Below are 22,063 nucleotides of genomic sequence, written 5' to 3'. Positions count from 1 at the left end.
TGTTTCACTCATAACTTTATTTCTCTTTCTCAGATTTCAAAATAAATCTAATTTTCATATCCGTGAACAGGCATCATTAAAATCAAAACAGAAAGTATTCCAATATTTCACGAATGTCAAAATGTGAACACATATTTATTGTGTTTTCAATGATTAAAAAATTCAATGAAAAGTGCATTATTTTTAATGAGAATGCTTGAAGTTAAATATTTTGTCCCATATGATAATATTCAAGAAAATCTTTGGAACGAAATTTTTTTTTGAAAAAAAAATTTGATTTCAAAAATAATCACTCACGCGCTTTTATCAAATTTCCAAACCGAATTCTTTTTTAAATTGAAATTTTATTGTTCAAAAAAGAATAACATAAATCAAATTGAGCCAAAAAATATTTTTCTATTTGTCAGATGGAATTGCTACAAATGAGATCGATTGTGAACGTAATTTGAAATTTTCTTTTGATAATCTTAAAAAATTATTGATAAGTTATTATTCCAGATAGAAAAACAAATGAAGAGTTTATGTCATAAGTGTGTTTAAAAAATACTCTTTCAATAAATAATTATTCGAATTGATTAAATGAGTATTTACTAAAAGTTGTTCATTGCTTCCAATAATCGTGTATGTTGTTTTCTCTGTTTGTAATATTTTATTCTGAACAATTGTTGAACACATGAAAAATTCATGAAAATATTATTTCGATCTGCCTTTACAAAAACTAAAGTTAACAAAAAACCAAATATTTTTTATACTCTTATAAAATAATTTTTACAAATGCATATCACATTACCAAAACAAAAGTACATGTAAAAAAACGAAAAAAAAAGAAAAAAAAAAGATAGAAAATTATTTATTATCAAAACACACTCACGCAAACAAATACCACAATCAAATAAATTGCAATGATTGCGTTCGCAAAACAATATATTCCCTTCAACCAAGAACTCATTTGTAAATGAAATAAAAATGTAAAGTCTCAAACAGATTAATAGATTAAGTAAGTGTTTTTCGACATGTGTTATAAACATTACAGCAATAAATTACTAAGATTCATCGCCAATCTCCATCCGCTTCAACTTCTTCTTCTTCTTCTTCTTCTTTTTCTTCACTGTCCTTTTCGCTTCATCGCTATAGTTGTAACCATCTCGAGAAATTGCTGACCCATCAGCCTCATAATTAGCTGCTTCGTCGTTCATATCACTTCTCCTTCCAGAATAGTTCTCTTTCCCATCTGCTTCATTGCTGCCTCGAATATACTGTGATTGCTGAAGATACACATTTCCCTGCCCCTCTTCTTTTTCTATATATCCAGCAAGACGTGCCCCATTTTGTGCATATGACGGTGATAGCAAAGAAACAATTCCATCGCTGCTGTCTGGAAGATGCTGCTCCCGTCTGGTAAAAATCGAAGGTTGAGCGCGAGAAGATGGCGAATGACGTGCTGAAGAAGACAAAGAAGGAGAAGGTGATCTGGAATGATAGATACCTGCATCGCGAGGCCTTTTCTTAGAGGAAGAAGAAGAAGAAGAAGAATGCATTTTCGAAGTCAAAGAAGACGGCGATTCTCCAAGACAAGGCTCGAGTGCTGGTACAGTCTCTCTGGCTGCCGCAGTGTTCGCGATGGGGATCATGCCGTACTGATCCTGAATGCCATAGAACGACGCTGCCAGATACATAGAGTACATGTCCTGGGGCGTATACCCGCCGCTTTGCCCGTCTCTAATGTCTGACTGGGAGGTGTCTTGCAGCGCACGGAGCTTGTCGTTCTTCCTCCACTTGCTCCTTCCTTTCCCATCCAAAATGGAGTCGTCCGTGGAGAGCAGGTTGAAGTCGTAGCCATTGTTGTACCCCGTCGTGTTCAGGCCAGTCAGAATGTCATTCCGCTCCGTGCCGATGACTGGACGGCGGAGGGACATGCTGCTGGAGCCCGTGTCGAGTGAAGAGTCCTGAGAAGACGTGGTGGATAGGGCAAGAGAAGAGGCAGATGCACTGCTGGCCATCCCACGAATATCGTAGGACGATAAGGAATTGATGCTGGATTTGGAACTGGAACTGGCAGAGTTGCTCTGCTTGCGCTGGGTGATGTGCGAGAAGGCAACGAGAAGAAGAAGAGAGGGAAGGAGATCAAATATGACGTAGAATGCTAAGTAGTGGAGATAATAATTCCAACTGCACAGAAAAAATATGTAAAGTGGGGATGCAAAAAAGAAAGAAAGAAAGAAAATGTCCATTTTATGACATATATATACAAATGTGAATAATTTCAAAGTTTCAATCAAAATAAGTCAAATAAACAAATAAACAAGCAAAAACAAAATTGTCAATGATTTCAATCTAAATATTCTTTTGGCTAAAACTTTATGACGCCACAATAACATACCATATTCCATTTTGAAAGCATTCTTGAAATGTAGTCACCCACAAATCCTTGATGACATTGAATCCAAACACAACCGCAACATTCCAGAAGCAGCGAGCAAAATACAGAATACATTGGATAAATGTAACAAGCAGTAACACTTTTGTTCTCCACTTCAACTGTCGATTCAGCTTGCCCACTTTAACCGTGTGCACAAGCACAATGCAGTATGCACCTGTAAACAATGCAATAATAAAATAAGTCACTGCAAGTCCTATATAAGACAAAAAGGTTGTAGGATCATTGCTATCATTTTCATTGTCCTTCGGATTAGCAAACTCATTCTATTATTCAAAAAACAGACAAAAAATTGATTAAATAATCAACCTATAAACGAATGACAAATGACGCTAACCTGGCGCAAAAAGCTAAAGCAGAAATTAAGCGCTAAAACAACAATATCAATAATAACAAAAACTATTGGAATTGTCATTCTTCTGCATTTTGTAATTTTTCTTTGAATTGCAACAGATGGGCCAAGCCACAAAACGATGAGTTCCCATGCAATTAGTAAGATAAAACGAGGAAACGAGTAACATGCGAATGAAGATGAGAACATGGAATAAGGAAGTGGAACGACAAGAAAAAAAGTCTTAATAAAAAGAAATATAAAAATTGCGATTAGAAATAAAATTTTTAATCGATTTCTTTTTCTTTTTTGCGATCTAAAATCAGCTGCAGTGTAAAATCCAGAATACATCAATGACAGAAAATATAGAACAGCCAAAATGTAAAGAGGAAATCCAGAAGCTCCATAAATTACAGGACAATTATACGATATCTCTTTTTGCAAAGGTTCTGATGTATTTGCCATTAATCCATCAAAATCTTCAATAAAAGCAATTTCTTAAAATCTTTGATAAATGTTGATTCAAATAAATAACTCTTGTTCCCAACAAAGTGTCGAAGAAAACAGAAGAATTTGTTTATAATTCAATATAAATAAATGCAAACAGGATTTTTGAAACTTCAGCAACTCGAAAATAAAAATATCTTCCCATATTTTTAAATTTCAGTTATGAAAATAGCATTTTATTTTGAAATAACTCACTTCGCATTGAAAAGTGATCGCTTTTCGCCTGGCAGTTCGATGCAAATTGGAATTCAGTGTGTTATTGATAAAATTCAAGCATTATAAGTTTCTGTTTTTCAAAGGCTTCTCCATTTTCCTTATGAATTTTTAAGTTCTCCATTTTTGCAGCAAAAGCGTTGCATGTTCGAGATAGATGAAGGTATGATTTTTTTATCCTGTGATATTAAAGCACAATTTTCTTGCTTGACATTTTACTCAAAGACACTTTTCATTCTTATCAACAAAATTCAAGCCTAACTTGCACTCTTCTCATTGATGATGGCTCTTCCGAAAGACCCGTAAGATTCGATCAGCAATTTTCTGCTAGGCCACTGTGGAATTCACTGGGAAGATGGTTTAATCGTCCAATTGCTTTTATTGATGAAGAAAATAATCTCATTGCAACCCATCGGCTAATTGTAAAGCTTGAAGAACAAAAGGATATTTCGTCCACATCGAATGACGAAGTCAGTGAAAATGCCACGTCACCGGGATACAGACCCGAACAGACTCGACCACAAACAGCCCATTCTCGTGGATCGCCATATTCTTCCTTAAGTAGTTCTTCACCACACAATTCACATTCTTACGCTTCACGTCCTTCATCGGCCGTCTCGCGTTCTTCACAACGCAATAGGACATTGGGCAACAGCGGAGAAGGAATGAGACGAAAGAAAACAGAAAAAGAACGAATGAGGGACGAGCTTTCGAGGCCAACACACACACTTCCTGTGCAGCGTCCCCGGCCAACAAGGCGTAATGAAGGATTAAGAGGACTGCATCAGCTGCTGAAAGCACAAGATCAGCAGAGAGGGCGGCAGTATGACCCGATTGCAGAGGAGGAGGAAATGAAAAGAAAAGATGTGAGCTATGGATTGAGAGTCACCAACGAGCACATTGTTGCCCGGCTTTATTTGAGCGATGTGCAGCGGCAGAAAAAGCAGCGGGAACTGAAGATGCGGCAGAAAGAAGAGGAAGAAATGCAGAGAAAAGAGCAGAAGAGGCAGAAGGACTGGACAAGCCAGAATGAAAAGAGGATGCGGACGATCAGCAGCAAGGAGAGCGAGACAGTTTCGAGGCTGTACACAAACGACCCGAAGAAGAAGATGATGGAGAAGGAAGGCAAAACAATAAGGAACTTCTACTCAGGAGCAGCATCGTCTGAAAATGCTGGAGGAGATGGAGATGACGATGATGATGACGATGATGATGGATTTGAAGGAGAAGAGAAGAAAAAAGGAAAGAAGAAAAAACCAGAGAAAAAATATGTTAGTGGATCAAGACCTAGCACAAGTTATATGAATTCCTATTCTTCTTCTTCTTCTTCTTCTTCCTCATCATCATCAACATCTTCACCAACAACAACAACATCAACTTCTTCTTCATCATCTTTATCTGAAACAACCACAACCGACAATCAAGAACAAACATCACACGAAGAAGAGAACACAGAACTAGAATACAAAGACGATGCATTTGAACCAGAACCAGGATCAAAGACTGAACCAGAGCCAGAGCCCGAAGCAGAAGCAGAAGCAGAAGAAAGTGGAAAAGAAGAAGAGAAAGAAGGAGGAGAAGACAACATTGAAGGAGAAGCAGAGGAGAATGCTGATGAGCACCAGGCTGATGAAGCTGCTGAAGATGATCTGGGAGAATATGGTGATGCGACATTTGACGAAGGACAGGAAGAGAACAAAGAGACAGAAGAGTCACATGCACCTGAGGGAGAAGTGACTGTTGATGAGACAGGAGAAGGAGAAGGAGGAGACGAAGAAATGGAAGACCTGTTTAAAGTGACGTATGATGATATGGACTTCGGAGATATCACGACAGGCAACACAGACACGAATGGGGGAGATGGCGATGGCGATGCTGGAGGTGAGCAGGCTTCTGGTACTGAGGCTGATGAGGACAATCCTTTTATGTAGACTGAATCTTCGCGTATCACCCTCTGAATTCTTTCATTTCTACACATCACTCTAAGTTCATCTCATACATTTGAAGGCATTAAATATTCTTCGGAATGCAATTTGTTATTTCGAGAAATATTACCAGAAATTTAAGTTTATTACATATCAAATGTTTTGATTTTTATATTTACATTCAGAAATTATTATTTTTATCTGTTTTAATATATAAATGTTTTGTAAATTTTCCATTTTTGTTTATTTAAATGATCGAAAACAGCAAAAAGTTTTATATTCAAATTAAATTATCTGAAAGATCAAACCAAGATGATAATTGGATTGTTCTTTTTGGGACTTGTTTGTTGTGCGAGTCCTATTGATAGCATAAATATTGTACCTTGGCCCGTGTCTGTTAATCCTTTGTCTGGAGTATTTTTATTCCATGAGAAGGTTACGCTGAATTATCCAAAGGGCGATGAACAAGTCATACATGTGGTCAATGCTTTCAATGATCTTTTTAAAAATTCAGTTGGAATTCAATTTGATGTCGTTGAATATGAAGGAAACGAGCCTGCAACAGGCACATCTCAAGTTGTTTTCGTTTATGATAATTCAATTGAACAAGAAGAAGGATATACTTTAAAAATTGAACCATTTAAAATTACCATAAAAGGAAAAACTGCACATGGAATGTTTCATGCATTTACAACAATTCGCCAGATGCTTCCAGAATTTATTGAATCGAAAAATTGCACAGCTGAATCTGCAAAGAATGTCGTTCCAATACAATGTGTCGAAATATTGGATTATCCACGGTACCCATACAGAGGATTTATGCTCGATACTTGCAGACATTTTTCAACTGTCGAACAAGTTAAACGCTTGATTGATTTGCTTGCTCTTCACAAAATGAGCGTGTTCCATTTTCATTTGTCTGATGACCAAGGTTGGAGAATACACATAAATAAATATCCAAAACTCACTGAGATTGGCGCGTGGAGAGGAGAAAAATCAAGAACAAATGAAGTTTCTGAAAATGAAGATGAAGATCAAGGATATGTTAATTCTGGAAAACAGAATGACATTTATGGAGGATTTTACACACAAGATGAGATTAAAGAAATCGTGAAGTACGCAAGCGAGCGATTTATTCGGATTCAACCTGAAATCGAGACCCCAGGCCATGCCGTAGCAGCTATTGCCTCATATCCTTGGCTCTCTTGCTCTGGAAAAGAGGTCAAAGTGATCACATCCTGGGGCATCTTTTCGCCTGTGTTTTGCACAAAAGACGAAGTGGTTGAATTCCTCCAGGATGTTCTGACGGAAGTTATGAATCTGTTCCCCGGGAATGTCATTCACGTCGGAGGTGATGAGTGTCCAACACATGACTGGAGCAGGTGCGAGAACTGCAAAAAGCAGATGGAAAAGCACAAGCTGACATCTGTGGGCCATCTCCACGGCTATTTAATGAAGCAGCTTGCAGATCATGCAAAGGAGAGAGGGAGGAGACTTATTGGGTGGGATGAGATTGCACATGCAGGCTACATGGATCCTGATGAGCAAGTGATGGTGTGGCGCTCTCCATCAACAGCATACAGCGTGGCAAAAGAAGGACACGATGTGGTTCTGTCTCCAATGTCCCACTGCTACTTTGACTTCAGCGAGGCCAACGAGGCAGCATTGGAGAACGAAGAAAAAGAACTTTCTTCTTCTTCGTCTTCTTCATCGTCATTTGCAATGTTTAAACGTGAGTATCCTTTGATGAACCGTGTCACATCGCGGTTCCCGCTGCCGCCTCTGCCTGGGGAGAACAGCGAAGACAACCGGCTGGCCAATGCTGGGCTGAAGCACGTGTACGACTTCGACCCATTGGGCTTGACGATCCCGCGCTCAGGGAGAAAGGGCAACAACGAGGAAGACGAGGTAAATGCAGCTGAATGGCAGAGAATGAGCAACGACGAGAAAGAGAAAGCTGCAAAGCATGTCATCGGGGGACAAGCGAATCTGTGGACGGAGCGGTTGCCGAGACAGGAAAATCGCGATTACAACACGTTCCCTCGTCTGGCTGCGTTGAGTGAAGCCCTGTGGACTCCGAAGGAGAAGAAAGATTACACCGAATTCCATAAGCGACTGTCATATCATCTTGTTGGTCACTACAAGACAATTGGAATAAATTACAACCCAGCAAATATTCTGAAATAAAGAATATGCAATCGTTATGCCTTTAAATACTTATAAGTTCTTATTTTTTAAACTTGTTTGTTTGCTTGATAAACACTTGAAGGACAGATTTTCAAAATTGTTATTCATTTTTTACTCTTTTTGCTTACGTTTTACAACACAAGAAATTGATTATTAGAATTTTGTAGTTGCATTCTTTTGAATGCGATTTCGCAGGCAAAAAGATGACTTTTCATGTTTTATTGTGGTGCTCGGCCACAATAAAGCAATTTTTTTTTATTTCGAGTGAAATCGAATTTCTATATTTCTATATTTCTTTCTTTCTTTTTTTGATGTTTGAGCATTGTTTCTTTTGAAAAAAGGGACGAAGCTCATTTCAATCAAAAATAATCTTAAAGTGAATAATAATTAAATAGACATTTTGACTGGCTGTTGTTAAATGGGTACAAGGCAAAATCGTATTAAAGCAAAGGGACTTATTTCATATTTCATAGAAATTTGATGCAGTTTGAGATAAATTTGAAACTGAGAATCTAACTTATCGTGAAACAAATGAATTATAAGTTTTGAGTTTTTAAAAAACACGATTCCTTCAATATTAATAATAAACACAAAAATATAATTTAACTGTTTCCCCCTTCAAAGCGTCATGTTTCATTGTGTTGGTATTCTTAAAAAAGCAGCAGAAAAAAATACATCCATCCAAAGCAAATTATGCAAAAGATGGATGAAAAGGTGACAAAACCTCAAAGAAGATGAGTTCAGAAAGTGATTGCACAAAAGAGAAATGAGATAGTTTGTGTTCATGAAAATAGAGAGAGAGAGAGAGAGAGAAAAAATAAAACAAGCGATTGTTTAAAGCCGTGAAGAATCAATGAAACCAAGAGGATACGATTGGTACTCATGTTAAAAAAGTGAGAATGCAAACACAATGCAAATGATTTGAAAGAAGGAAATTCAGAAGAAAAAAAGTTTTTTTCTTTAAAATAAACTGATAATTAATAATTAAACACAATTAAAACAAACCAGTTTGTAATTGTCTGTTGAATGTACGAACAACAGAAAAGCCGAAAAAAATAATTTAAAAATAAAATCTTTGGAAAAATATATTGATCAAAACACAAATCAATTTTACACAACTTTCACAAGACGCAAAAGATAACAAGAACGAAAAATTAAAAAATACTTTTTATTTCATTTTTTATAAAAGATAATATCGATAAACTTACCTCGATCAGAACAAGATTGTTCAGGAAAACAAAGTGTCAAAGAAAGTCAACAAAAGAAACATATAGATGAATTAAATATTACGAGAGATTGTAACAAATTTTTTAAGAAAGAGAAGGAAAATAACAATTATCAAACAGATCGAAGCATTTACATTGTAAGTTGAATGCAAAGCGAAGATGAAAAAAGTAATGATAACAAAAAAATTTTTTGAAATTAAAAAGGAAAATAAAAAGAAACAAAATGTATAGCCATAGTTTTTACTTATAGTTGAACATTGTAGCACTGAAAACAAGAATTTCAATATGAGTGATATCGACTAATGAAGAAAGATCTTTACAAAATAAATAAATATCAAAAGTAAGAATTCAAAAAAATAAAAAATTGTACAATGCTCGTATATTCAATCTACATATGTTTATTTGTTGAGAGGAAAGAAAGAAAGAAAGAAAGAAAGAAAGAATTCTAAAGAAGCATATTAGAAACAAGACAACATTCATTAAAAATAGAAAATATGCACATTGCTTTAAAAAGTTATAAAAAGAAAATTTGCAAAGAAAAGATAGAGAGACTTTAAAAAATAGAAGAACAAAAGAGCGATAAAGTTAGAGAAATACATTATCCAATAGCAAAGTTAGAAAATCATAAAGACACAAAGAACATGCATATTCGAATTGAATAGCAATAAGTTGATAGAAACAAAAAAAGATGTTAAAAGAAGAAAGTCTGCATAAAAAATTGATTTCAATGAAATAATCAATATGAAACCAAAAAACAGAATGCATCGGTTATAACAACAACAAAACAAAGGATTATGTTTTTTCTCCAATGCTTATCGATGCAATAAAACGAAATGGAAGAATATATTTGTTTGAATGAAAGAAAAACTGTAAAGATACTTTTAATCAAAAAATATCGCAAAATTAAAAACAAACATTAAAAATCTTTAAAAAAATGAAACAACCAAACAAAAAAATGCACGAATTATAAGTCTCGTGAAAGTTAACAGAAAAGAATGAAAATATGAACAATGTGTATGTGGGAGAGCTTAAATAGAACAAAAATATTGTACAGACAACAATATTCACTCTCTAACGAAAAAAAAAAAGTTCAATAAAATAAAACATAAAAAATTAAAAGTTAACATAAATATGATGGAAATGTTGCTATAATCAAATTATAACATGCGAAATTTTAATCAAAAAATCAACGGAAAAAAGCGGTAAAACTTAAAAAAATAACAAAAAAAAAAACAATAGAAAAATAAAAAAATTTCTGTAGTGTTTCAAACAAACATTAAAAACATCAAGTAATCCAAATAAAACACTTCATCTTTTGAAAATGCGGATGATTTTCGAAAATGAAAGCATTTGTGGAATAACAAGATGAAATATAAGTGACTTTCAGTAAGAAATAAGCATAAAATAGGTAGAACAATGAAAATTGGTGATAAAGAAATGAACGAAGAATAGAAAGAATATGAAATGTCATTTGATTTCTTTTTTTAACATAGAAAGATGATTTTTAGCTCAGAACATTCAAAAAAATAATGAAGAAAGAAAGAAAAGAAGATATATAATGTTGAAAGAGAAGAAGAAGAAGAAGAAGAAGAAGAAGAAGAAGAAGAAGAGAGGAGAAGATTAGCTCAATCAACGCAAGTCAGATAGACAGAAGAATGCATAACAATACAACAACAAACAACAACAAACAACAATATGATGCTGAAAAATCATTCTAAAAAGTTGTCATTTCTCTTTGAAGAAGCCAGCAACAGATGCATTTTTATTCAATTTTGTCAATAAAGCGATGAAGCATCAATACATTTGAATAACAAGAACAAGAGCAATATCAATTGCAATTGCAAAGAAAGTCAATTTTTTTTTTCAAATTTAAGAACCATTACACAAGTTAATCTTCCATTAGATATAACATTCATACAAGTCCATGAAACAACCTTCACCAACATTATCTTCATCGCCCGTTTCGTCCAAAATACTGCTATTCTTAAATACATTGTTCATCACATTAGATAACATTATCTGAAATTATATGACATTACATAACATTTTATGACGTAATATATCATATCATTTCAATACATTTCATCATAACACATTCTCCTCTTCTTCCTCTTTTTATTTCTTATCCATCTGTTGTTGTTGTTGTTGCAGCTGTTGCTTCTGTGTTTGCTGCTGTTGCTGCTTCTGTTGCTGTTGTTGTTGAGCACTCTGTCTTCTCGACGATGCTCTGATCGAATACGAAGAAGACCTCTGGAAAAGACGGTTCATAAACCGTGGCTGCAGCGTCTTTTCTGTCTTCTTCTCTCCTTTTGGAGACTTCCCCATTGAAGAAGAATCAGACAATGCACCTTCTTCTCCATCACCGACATCAACATTTGCATTGCTTAGTTGCTCTTCCTCTCTTTCTCTTTCTCTTTCTCTTTCTCTTTCTCTTTCTTTTCCTTTTGTTTCTCTTTCCTTCTCGCTAAACGCGACAACCTCATCAAAATCTCGTGCATCTTCGAATTCTCCCACATCATTTCCTCTTTCTCCTCCTTCATCCTCTTCATCCTCCTCCTCCTCACCATCTTCTCTTCCAAACCCAAACCCAAATCCACTTCCTCCTCCTCCTCCTCCTCCTCCACACCCATCAAACTCTTCATCACTCATGTCACAAAACACAGGAGAATACCTCGGATCGTCCAACATGCTGCTCTGACTGGGACTGTGGCGGGTGGAGAACAAAACATTTGAATGGGAAGACTGAATGGAAGAAGGAGTAAGATTTACATCTGAGTCATAATACACATTGCGCACTGGGAGAAGATTAGCTGTTCGCGCTGCACTCACTTTTGCACCAGAATTAGAAGAAGAAGAAGAAGAGGAGGAGGAAGAAGAAGAAAGAGAAAGTGGAGGTAAGAAATCTGATGTCGACCTCTGTATTCTTCCAGGTGTTGTTAGTCTTTTGCTCTTCGAAGATGCCTTTGTCATTGACTTCGTCTTCGACTTCGATTTTGAATTTGCACTTGAATTTGAAGGGCTTTGCAGGTTGGACACAGCAATCTGCTGAGAAGAAAGCGACCTTCTGGAAAAGGGAGAGGGAGAAACAGGGCCAGAGCTCAACGAAGAGTGGAACAAAGAGAAAGAAGAAGAAGAAGACGACGACGACGAGGTAGAAGAAGCAGAAGTCGGAGTGGTTGCAGGCGGTGAAGAAGGCGCAGCTGCCCCAGTCACCACAGGCTTCAGCACGGGTGACTGTACAGGCAATAAGTTGCCTCTCGAAGTTTGACGGCCGGGAAAGATTGGACTGATACCTTCAGAAGAAATAGCAGGAGAAGTAGCATTAGAGAAAGGAGTGGGGTGGGGGTGAGGGTGATGAGGAGAAGGAGCTAAGAGGAGATGAGGCTGATGGAGAGGAGAGATGGCGGTGTGTGGGGTGAAAGGGGAGGTTGGGTCAGAAGGCAAGGAAGAAAGAGAAGATATGGAAGAAGAAGAAGAATGCCTTTTGTTGGAAGAAGAAGAAGAAGAAGAAGAAGAAGAAGAGGAAGAAGTAAAAGGAGAATAAAAAGTGTTCTGAGGAAGAGGAGACAGTGCCATTGCTGGTGTCTTTGGCACCTGGAGACTGACGTCAATCAACAACTTGGTTGTTTGTGAGTGCATGTCTAATGGCTGATTCTGCTGCAATGTGTTTGAGTGTGCTGCGTGATGGGACGATGGTTGGAGAGAGGAAGAAGAAGACGAGCGAGAAGACATGGCTGCCGGGAGAGCGGTGAAGGAAGAGGCATTCAGGAGAAGAGAAGAGCAGGAAGAAGAAGGAGAAGTGGAAGAAGGCACCTGAAGCAACGCCGAGTCAGAAGGAGAAGAAGACCTTGAGCCGACTTTCTTTGAGGAGCCATGCGAATGCTGCTGAGAGAAAGAAAGAGAAGCGAATTGAAGTTCAAGCAGTTCCTGGCTGTGTGCGCGAGAAGGAGGAGAAGAGAGGCCGGTGGAGCTGTCTAAATCAGCCTCCGAAGTGGAAGGGATGGTGAGGGGAGGGAGGAAGGAGTGGTCGATACCGGCAGAGCAGTTGGAGAAGGCTGAGGAGGAGGAAGAGGAAGATGATGATGAGAAGGAAGGAGAGGTGGAAGAATCGAAAGAATAAGAAGATGATGAGGAGGAAGAGGAGGAAGAAGAAGATAAAGGCAATCCTTGAGTCATCATACATCTGACAACAACTTCGTCGTTTGGAGGACATTCAGCAACAGGAATGATAATATTAGAAGGGACATTCTTATGAGAAGGAGAGGAAGAAGGAAAAGACTTTGAAGAAGAAGAAGAAGATGATGATGATGAAATTGAAGAAGAAGAAGAAACTGAAGAAGAGGAAGAAGAAGACAATGATGATCCAAGAGAAGAAGGAGGAGGCGGAGGAGGAGGAGGTAGAGACAGTTGATGAATGGATGCTTTTTCTCCGTTTGGTGTGTTTTGCGGATGAAGAAGAGAATGCGATTGAGATTGAGGTTGAGATTGAGAGAGAGGAAGAGGAAGAGGAAGAGAAGAAGGAGGAGGAAGAGAGGAAGGAAGAGGAAGAGAGGAAGGAAGAGGTAAAGTATGCGAATGGTCAGAGAGAGAAGAAGAAGAAGACGAAGAGGACGAAGAAGAAGGAAATGAAGATTGAGATTCAGAAGAAGAAGAAGAAGAACTTGATAAACCAACATTAGAAGAGGAAGATGAGGAGGAAGAAGAAGTTGAAGGAGAAGGAAGAGAAGGTTGTTTATGTGATATATCATCCACATTGTAATAGATACCAAATTTTCCTCCTCCCAATCTGCTATTCGACTGTTTGCTGAATGTGATTTTGGAACGAGATTTTGGGAAGAGAGAAGAAGAAGAAGAAGAAGAAGAAGAAGAAGGATAATTAGCATTATTATTATTGATACTATTAGAAGAAGAAGAAGAAGATGATGATGATGAAGAAATGGAAGAAGAAGGATTGTTAGTAGAAGATGAAGACAAAGAAGAAGAAGAGGAAGAGGAAGGAGTAGCAAAAGAAGAATTAGCACCAAAATTTGAGGAGGAGGAAGAGGAAGAGGAAGAAGAGGAAGAAGAGGAAGAAGAAGAAGAAGAAGAACCAGAAGAATGACGCTTGTTCAAGTTCTGTCTGTTGAATGGAGGAATCACAAGAGTTAGAGGAGGACGAGGCTTTCGAATAGGTTTTGTTGAGGAAGAAGAAGAAGAAGAAGAATTAAAAGTATTTGAAGAAGAAGAAGAAGTTGGTTGTTGATTAACCTGATTACTTTGAAATTCATTCATTGAAGAGGAAGAGGAGGAAGAAGAAGATATTTCAACAGCAAGAGGAATAGAACCAACATCACCAACAACTTCATTCATTTGCCCCGTTTCTCCTTCTTTTCCATGTTTTGTTGCACTTAAATAGGAAGCAGTGTGAGCAGAAATCTGATTAGAGGAAGAAGAAGAGGAAGAAATTGGAGGAAGAAGTGAAGTGTGTCTGTCATTTGAAGAAGAAATGATGGAAGAAGAAGAAGAAGAAGAAGAAGAGGAGGAGGAGGAGGATTTTTTGATGGGAGGAAGAGAAGAAGAAGAAGAAGAAGAAGGGTTATTATTATTATTAATATTATTCAAATTACTATTACTATTACTATTATTATTATCATTTTTATTACTGTTAACATTGCTTTCTTCGTTTCTTCGAGCAGAGACAAGTGCTGGCGTTGCAAATGAAGACGCTCCAACAGAAGAAGAAGAAGAAGAAGACGTTGATTGCGATGCATTCACATTCTGTTCTGAAGGCATTACTTGTTCTTCTCTTCCTTCTCTTCCTTCTCCCTTTTCCTTCCCCTCCTTCCCCTCTCTCCCTTCCTTCTCCTTCCCCTCCTTCACATATCTCCTATACGCCACACACTTCGCCAGCTGTGGTGTGACCTCCAGTTCGACTGCATTGAAGTCAAAAAGCGGAGGAAGAGGCGAGCCATCAGGAAGGTTTGTGATGGTCCCGTCTAACAAATCAGAGAAATACGGGTGGAGAAGAGCTTGTGAGGCAGTTATGCGATGGGGAGGGGAGAAGACGAAGAGACGGGAGATGAGATCGATTGCTTTAGGGTCAGTGGCGGGGTGGAAGAGCTGGGGGAGTGGAAGAGGAGGAGGAGGAGGAAGAAGAGGAAGAAGAGAGAAAAAAAGAAAGAGAGGGAGGAAGAAGAGGAAGTGAAGAAGATATGATTTTAATGATGACAATGAAGCAAGTATCGAATCAATGAAATGATAAATAAATAAAATAAAATAAAATTAATAAATAAAAAATTAATAAAATAAAAAAAAATCAACCACACCCTTGTAAAGTCCACAGGCTTCACCACAGGGATAGAGAGATCTCCTCTGTCTATGCACATGTCCACGAGGTCTGCATTGGAAGGGGTGCCTAATATCTTCACAATCTCCACGATTTGGTCAACATTTGAGGTGCCTGTGAAGACAGGGCGGCCGAGCAGCATCTCACACATCACACACCCCAGAGACCAGAGATCTGAGGGAAGAGAGAGAGAAAATGAAAGAGAAAGAAAAAGATAAAGAAAGAAAGAAAGAAAGAAAGAGAAAGAGAAAGAGAAAGAGAAAGAGAGAGAGAAAGAGAAAGAGAAAGAGAAAGAGAGAGAGAAAGAGAAAGAGAGAGAGAAAGAGAAAGAAGATAAAAAAGAAAGGAAAAGAATTCATGAAAAGCGAATAAATACATGTTCATGCACAAATTGAACAGTTTTTATAATAAAAATTTGAGTGCAATGAAACAGCCACAAGTACTATCAGAATAATCGCACTTCATCTTTTTCTTTCTTTCTTTCTCTCTCTTTCTTATTCATTCATTCATTCTCTCAACCAATCCATCGACCAATCAATTTGAATCAATCATACCAACGGCAGAAGAATACAACTGTGCTCCAAAGATCAGTTCAGGCGCCCTGTAAAATCGACTGCAGATGTAACACATTGACAGCTCATCCTTCTTCAACACTTTTGCACTTTCATATAAATCGTGGTTGTTTTTTTTGAAAAAAAATAAATATAATAATAATAATTATTATTATTGTTTTGAAAAAAAAAAATATAAAAATTCACATGTAATTTAATGAGAAAATGACTGTTAAACAAACCTTCCAAAATCACAGATTTTCAGTATTCCTTTGACGGGATCAATAAGAATATTTTCTTGATAAAAAAAAGGGAAAAACGGTTATTATTATTTGGATTATCAATATAAAATTTATAAAATCAATTGTATAACATCGCAATGAGTTCAAAATTTTGAATAATTCGATTCATCAATCAGAAAAAAAAAAAAAAAAATAGATCATTTCAACAAACGAGGTTTCAAATCTCTGTGGCTTATCCCAACTCCATGCAAAAACGCTAGAGCGCGACATAGCTGATACGAAAACAACTGTATTCAAATTTATTATGTAATTTTCAATTAAATAAAAATAGAACAAAGAGCGAACCTTCACGTGGAATGATGGAATTGTTTTTCTCATCTTTACAAAAAAATGACAGACATTATGAAGGGTTTGTGGAAGATATTCCATTACAAGATTTACAAGTGTCCTGTCGCTCTGCACAAATTATGAAAATATTTTTGAAAAACAAAAAAATCTCAGCATACAGTTGGATCTTTGGTTCGAAAGAAACCACGTAAGGGCACGCAATTTGGATGGTTCAAAAGCTTCAATATTTGAAGTTCTCGATTCTATGTTAATTTACAAGAAATTGAGAATAAAAACACATTTTTAGATTGAAACCTTAAATTTTTTGTCTTGAACAACTTGTTTTACAGCAACAATTTCATCATGATCTTTCACCACAGCTTTAAAAACGACGCCAAAACTTCCCGATCCCAATATCTTTGTTCCAAGCGAAGCATCTTGAATATATTGAGATGATTCAAGCTCTTGATCCTCTGAAAAGAAAAAAATTCATTTTCAAATGGAAATTATACAAAAAAGAATTTATACCCATGTCAAGAACCGTCAATGCCTGTTTCATCATGGAGAGCGACTGAAACTGGGTGCGATGCAAAGTCTCAGTTTTTTGTGCAGATTTGAATTTGGTCAAAACAACTCCCGGCAAATTGTGCTGAGATTGCTTTTCAGTCATGACGATAATGTGTTGCCGATAATTCCAAGTAATAAGAGCCCAGTGGAACTTTGAAAAATTTTTGGTCGATCTTTGGATTATCGTGATCTTATTCGATCCTATTTAAATTGAAGAATGATATAATCAACAGATAAAATCACTTATTCTTTGTATTTTCTGCATTTTCTTACAAATACAATGTTAATCTTTGTATCGTTTTGTTTTCCAACATTTCCAACAAATAGAACTCAATCAAAGAAATTGTTGTTTTGATGATTGATTGAAATTGATATTTACCAACTCATGAAAAAAAAAAAAAGAATTAAAAAATTTCAGTATTCTATTTTTAATTTTTTACGAATTGTCGTTATATTTTAATATTAAAAAAATTACAAAGAAAAATACTAACATGCATATACATATAAATATATAAAAGAAAAAGTTTCACTTTCAAAAAGACTTGCGAATGGATGAAAATAAAATTAAAAAAATTCTAGACAAAACTTTGCTTTTTGAGTTTGTATTGGACATAACATCTTTGCATTGCTTTGCATACAATTGCAAAAGTGCACCAGACATCAGCAAACAGGCAAAGAGAGTGAAATAAACGGTATATAAAAATTAATAACTTCAATCATTAATTCCCAAATAGAAATGAAGTGAAAATGAAGTGTTGAGAATGACGATTTGGGGCTAATTTCTATTTTTCTCTAATATTCTTCTTCTTCTTCTTTTCTTTTCTTTCTAATTTTGTAATTTTTCGTATAATTTCCCTTCATTCTGCTCTATGCACCGTTCAAGCTCTGGATAAGCGCGTTGAAAGCAGAGTCGGGGTTGGCGAGGAGGTTTGCAGGAGAGTCCATCTCCTGCACCTGCCCCTGGTTCATCACCAAAATTCTGTCACTGTTCATGATTGTGTTCAGCCTGTGCGCAATCACAATCACCGTCTGCTTCGAAAACACCCGCCGAATCGTGTTCTGGATCTTCGCATCTGTCTCCACATCCACATTTGCTGTGGCCTCGTCCATAATCACAATCTTGCACTTGTTCAGCATCGCTCGCCCGAAGCAGATCAGCTGCCTCTGTCCAGCACTGAAGTTCGATCCACCCTCAGCCATCTGTGTGTCCAGCCCATACTCCAGCCCTGCCACAATGTCCTTCATCTCAATCAGCTCCAGCACCTCCCAGATCTCATCGTCGCTGCACTTGCTCCCAATGTCCAGGTTGTATCGGAGTGTTCCTGTGAACAAAGTGGGATCTTGTGGAATGATCGCAATCGATCTCCGCACTCTCCCCAGATTCACCTTTGAGATGTCTACTCCATCAATCAGTACCCGCCCGCTGTTCGGTACCTCGTTCGGATCTGCCTCAATCGGAAATCCAGTGTTAACATCAATCATCGTTGGCTGCAGCGACGGATCCAACTCAACCAGTCTGAACAGAGCAAACAGCAAAGACGACTTCCCAGCACCTGTCCGCCCGCACACTCCGATCTTCTCTCCTGCCTTTAACGAGAACGACACATCCCGCAGCACAAACGGCAGCCCCGGCCGATATCTGAAAGTGACATGGTCATATTCCACTTTCCCTTCCTCTGGCCACTCTTTCGGTGGGTCAATTGCTCCTTCTTTCTTTGTGTGATCTTTTTCTTGCGGCAGCTGTGATGAGTAGAACTTGATACGCTGATATCCAGTCATTCGAGAGTCTAACTCTACATTCTGTTGCACTATCTGTTGTCCCAACATGCAGAAGATGATGCCAGAAGAGACAGCCACGCCCAACTTCGCAGGCTCCATGTAGAACCACCCCAGCAAAATAATACCAACCATCAGAATTGTTGACAGCAGAGATGAAAACAGTGTTGCCCACTTCTGTCCTTCTCTGAACAGCACAAATCTCACATTCCATTCATCATTCAGTGCATAAAACCGTTGCCTCCAAGTCTCCTCCAGATGATACGACCGAATTGTTGAAAGACCAGCCCCGCTGACAGTCTCACTGAAAAGCGAAAGAACAGGAGATCGAGACATTGATTCCAACCGCTGCAGATTTCTTGAAGCATTCGAGTAGATCTGCAGGATGATGTAATACACAACAAGAGCTGGAAGTCCAATCGCCAGGAAGAACACTGTGTCCACAGCCACAATCACCACTTGTCCAATCAAGCCAAGCCACATTGATAGTACTTGCAGCAGTTGCGACAGTAATTGCTGATCGACCTGTGGGATATCGCCAGTAAATCTGTTCAGGATACGTCCCATGGGAGTGGTATCGAAGAAAGATGATGGGCAGTGCATCACATTCAGCAGCAGCTCGCTGTGAATAAGCCTGTTGGACCTCGCTGACATTGGTCGCACAACAGCTGCCCTTATCAGCAGAAGCACGAGCACAGCCAGCGCAATGAACCCGTAGATGCCTATCTTCCACTCATATGAGATTGAAGGATATTGAGTTGCTGTTCCAATCACACCCACCCAGTATGATCCCATAGACATCACAGCATCTGACAGCAGCATCAGAAGCAAAAACGGAACAAGGGCCCATCCAGGCAGCAGAGATAGGAAGTATTGCACATAAATCTTCAACGGCACAGAACCAGTCTCCTGTTCCTCTTCTGTCATCATGTGCTTTCCAGCCTCGGATCCTTCTTCGTTCTCATCTTCTTTGTTCCCTGCCTTTCCACGCGCCATCTCCTCTCTCTTCTTCTTCGACATCATCGCTGCTTTCCCTCCCTTCTTATGATGATGATGATGGTGATGCCCATCTTTGCCTTCGCCATTCTCCTCTTCATCGTCGTCTTCATCGCTATGGCTCGACCGGATGATGTACTCGCTGAAGTCGATTCCTTGATCCCGCAGCTCCTTCTCTGTTCCTTGTGCTGCTATTCTTCCTCCTCCAAGCAAGATGATGTTGTCTGCTCTATCCAGATACTGCAGCTGGTTCGTCATCAGCAGCACTGTCTTCCCTCTGTTCTTCAAAGTTCCAATGATGCACTCATCAAACAGATACCGTCCCACATGTGCATCCACAGCCGAAAGAGGATCATCCAGGATGTAAATGTCTCTGTCTGAATACACAGCACGTGCCAGTTGAATACGCGCTTTCTGCCCACCACTCAAATTTACTCCTTTCTCTCCAATTTCTGTCTGGTCTCCTGCTGCCAGAAGCTTCAGATCGTTCTCAAGTGCACACACACGAATTGTCTCGCTGTACTTCTCCTGTTCAAACGGACATCCAAATGTGATGTTTCCTCTCACTGTGTTGTTGTTGATCCAAGCTGTCTGAGCACAGTATGATACCTGTCCATCAACCTCCACTTTTCCACTCACTTTCTCTGCATCTGCAATGATCGCTGCTCCCAACGACGATTTTCCTGATCCAACACCACCGACAACCATTGTCAGTGTGCCTTTCTTCATCACCAAGTTCACATCCCGCAAGACAGGTTCGTTGCGGTTGGAACCGGAAGGCGACTCAGAAGGCGTGGGAGAAGGACTGGGAGAGGCAGAAGAGAAAGGCGTGCGAGAGAATATTGGCGTTGGAGTGGTTGAAAACACTGAGTGTGGAAGAGCTGGTGTTGCTGAAGTACTCGAAACGCCATCACACGAGGCAGTCGTTGGGGTTGGCACAAACACAGACACCTTCTGTTCTTTTGGAGCATCTGCTGTTGTGCTTGTTGCTGATTCCATTGACAACTGTGCTGATTCACTTGATTCAGTTGTTGCAGGAGAGATCTGCTTGGGTGTCGTATCTGCAGGCGGAGGCGCATTAGCAGGACCTTCAGCAGCTGTTTCCGCGAAGACTGGGGCAGACGAGCAAACAGCATCAGATTGCGTGGTGGAGGGAACAAGAGATTTTGATGATGACGATGACTGCGTTCCAGCATCGACCACCGAAGCATATGTCGGTGTAGGACATGAAGGTGTTGTTGTTGTTGTTGATGATGATGATGAACCTGATGATTCTGAAACAATAGTCGCATTTGGTTGTTGAGAAGTTTCATTTGTTTCAATCGTATTATTGTTTTTATCTCTTTGTCTTTGCGCATCCTCCTTCTTCTTTTCAGCCATCTTCTTCTTAAGAGCCGCTTTTTCTGACATTGAAAGTGGAATTTCTGGAGGTTCTCCCCATTTAAATGTGCCGTTTTCAATCAGCAAGGCAACTTCTGGGTCATTTGGCTTATCTCGCTTCTCTATTTTCAGTTCAGGAAGAATGAGAAAGTCCCGAATTCTCGTTATGGACACATTAATTAACCCAATCCCCTGGAATATAATGGGTAGCATCGTCATCGGCTGCGTCATCAGCGTCAAGAAGCCTAAATTTGCCATCACGTAAACTGCAAACATATCTTGAGTGATGTTGTTTGTAAAGATGTAAACAGAGAACGTCGCAAGATTCACCAGCTGTGGAGTTACACGCATTATTGCATTCATAATCTGCATGATCGTTGTCATAGATTTTGCAGCATCTATTTGCTTTTTTCTGGGTTCATTGATCTTTGCGATAAAGGCTTCTTCCAATCCTGTGTATTTCACTACTCTCATTCCTTGTAGTGTCTCGTTGGTGATCTTTGTTCGAGCATCGTTAAGATTAAGATAACTTTTCATTCTTGTCATCATTACAGAAACACACAATATCTGTTTTTTACAAATTGAAAAGAAATATCGAAAAATTTCCTAATGAAAAAAAATTTTTTTTTAATTCAAACCTCAAATGGTAAAAGAACGACAATAACCGCCAAAGCAATGAGTGTGGAAGCACCGAAATCTGCAATTAAAAAGCCAAATGGAACAAGAATCTGAATTGGAATCCATAGCATCATCAAGAACATTGGAATCATCTCAGCCACATTTCGAGCATCAGCAGAAATGAGTGTGAGAAGCCTTCCTGTATCAATATTGCTCTGAGCTGTGATATTCAAAAGAAGCGTCTTGTCGTAGATGGCTCCTGTAAATGCAGCACGTATTTGTGCGGCAAAATGGTAAAGCATACGAAAGCCACATCCATCAAGCAGCGCATTCAAAATAGGGCACAACATCAGTATAATCCCCGATGCATACGGAAAAGTGTTCGACCCCATCATTCCGTTTGTTGAATCATATATTCCTTTCAATGTCACTGCCTTCAAAACCTCTTTCATCAT

At 38.4% G+C, this 22,063-nt stretch overlaps 5 protein-coding genes across 5 annotated transcripts; 2 read left to right on the top strand and 3 right to left on the bottom strand.

Annotated features, from left to right (window-relative positions):
- Positions 1–435: 435 nt before the first annotated feature.
- On the bottom strand, positions 436–3,409 carry MONOS_7846 (uncharacterized protein). The gene is made up of 4 exons (XM_067878203.1): positions 3,374–3,409; positions 2,775–3,304; positions 2,381–2,703; positions 436–2,169 (listed from the first exon to the last, which is right to left on the bottom strand). The coding sequence occupies exons 2-4, from the start codon at positions 3,231–3,233 to the stop codon at positions 1,044–1,046; spliced, it is 1,908 nt and encodes a 635-aa protein (XP_067725160.1). The 5' UTR covers positions 3,234–3,304; positions 3,374–3,409; the 3' UTR covers positions 436–1,043.
- Positions 3,410–3,632: 223 nt separating this feature from the next.
- MONOS_7845 (uncharacterized protein) lies at positions 3,633–5,642 on the top strand (the record flags this gene model as incomplete). The annotated part of the gene is made up of 2 exons (XM_067878202.1): positions 3,633–3,651; positions 3,714–5,642. 2 exons carry the CDS (start codon positions 3,633–3,635, stop codon positions 5,417–5,419), a joined length of 1,725 nt encoding a protein of 574 aa, XP_067725159.1. The 3' UTR covers positions 5,420–5,642.
- A 67-nt stretch (positions 5,643–5,709) lies between these two features.
- On the top strand, positions 5,710–8,012 carry MONOS_7844 (putative beta-N-acetylglucosaminidase). The gene has a single exon (XM_067878201.1). It carries the CDS (start codon positions 5,726–5,728, stop codon positions 7,598–7,600), a length of 1,875 nt encoding a protein of 624 aa, XP_067725158.1. The 5' UTR covers positions 5,710–5,725; the 3' UTR covers positions 7,601–8,012.
- Positions 8,013–10,941: 2,929 nt separating this feature from the next.
- On the bottom strand, positions 10,942–16,941 carry MONOS_7843 (putative glycogen synthase kinase 3; the record flags this gene model as incomplete). The annotated part of the gene is made up of 9 exons (XM_067878200.1): positions 10,942–14,925; positions 15,132–15,325; positions 15,706–15,812; positions 15,945–15,999; positions 16,156–16,231; positions 16,290–16,400; positions 16,451–16,534; positions 16,587–16,744; positions 16,800–16,941. The coding sequence occupies 9 exons, from the start codon at positions 16,939–16,941 to the stop codon at positions 10,942–10,944; spliced, it is 4,911 nt and encodes a 1,636-aa protein (XP_067725157.1).
- A 307-nt stretch (positions 16,942–17,248) lies between these two features.
- Positions 17,249–22,063, bottom strand: MONOS_7842 (putative Multidrug Resistance Associated Protein (MRP); the record flags this gene model as incomplete). Its single annotated transcript, XM_067878199.1, has 2 exons — positions 17,249–21,557; positions 21,629–22,063. The coding sequence occupies 2 exons, from the start codon at positions 22,061–22,063 to the stop codon at positions 17,706–17,708; spliced, it is 4,287 nt and encodes a 1,428-aa protein (XP_067725156.1). The 3' UTR covers positions 17,249–17,705.

Source organism: Monocercomonoides exilis (genome assembly GCF_001643675.1).
Source record: "Monocercomonoides exilis strain PA203 chromosome Unknown scaffold30-1206723, whole genome shotgun sequence".
NCBI lineage: Eukaryota > Preaxostyla > Oxymonadida > Polymastigidae > Monocercomonoides > Monocercomonoides exilis.
Note: the sequence above shows the minus strand (reverse complement) of the source record. Positions and strands in the feature narration are given on the sequence as shown.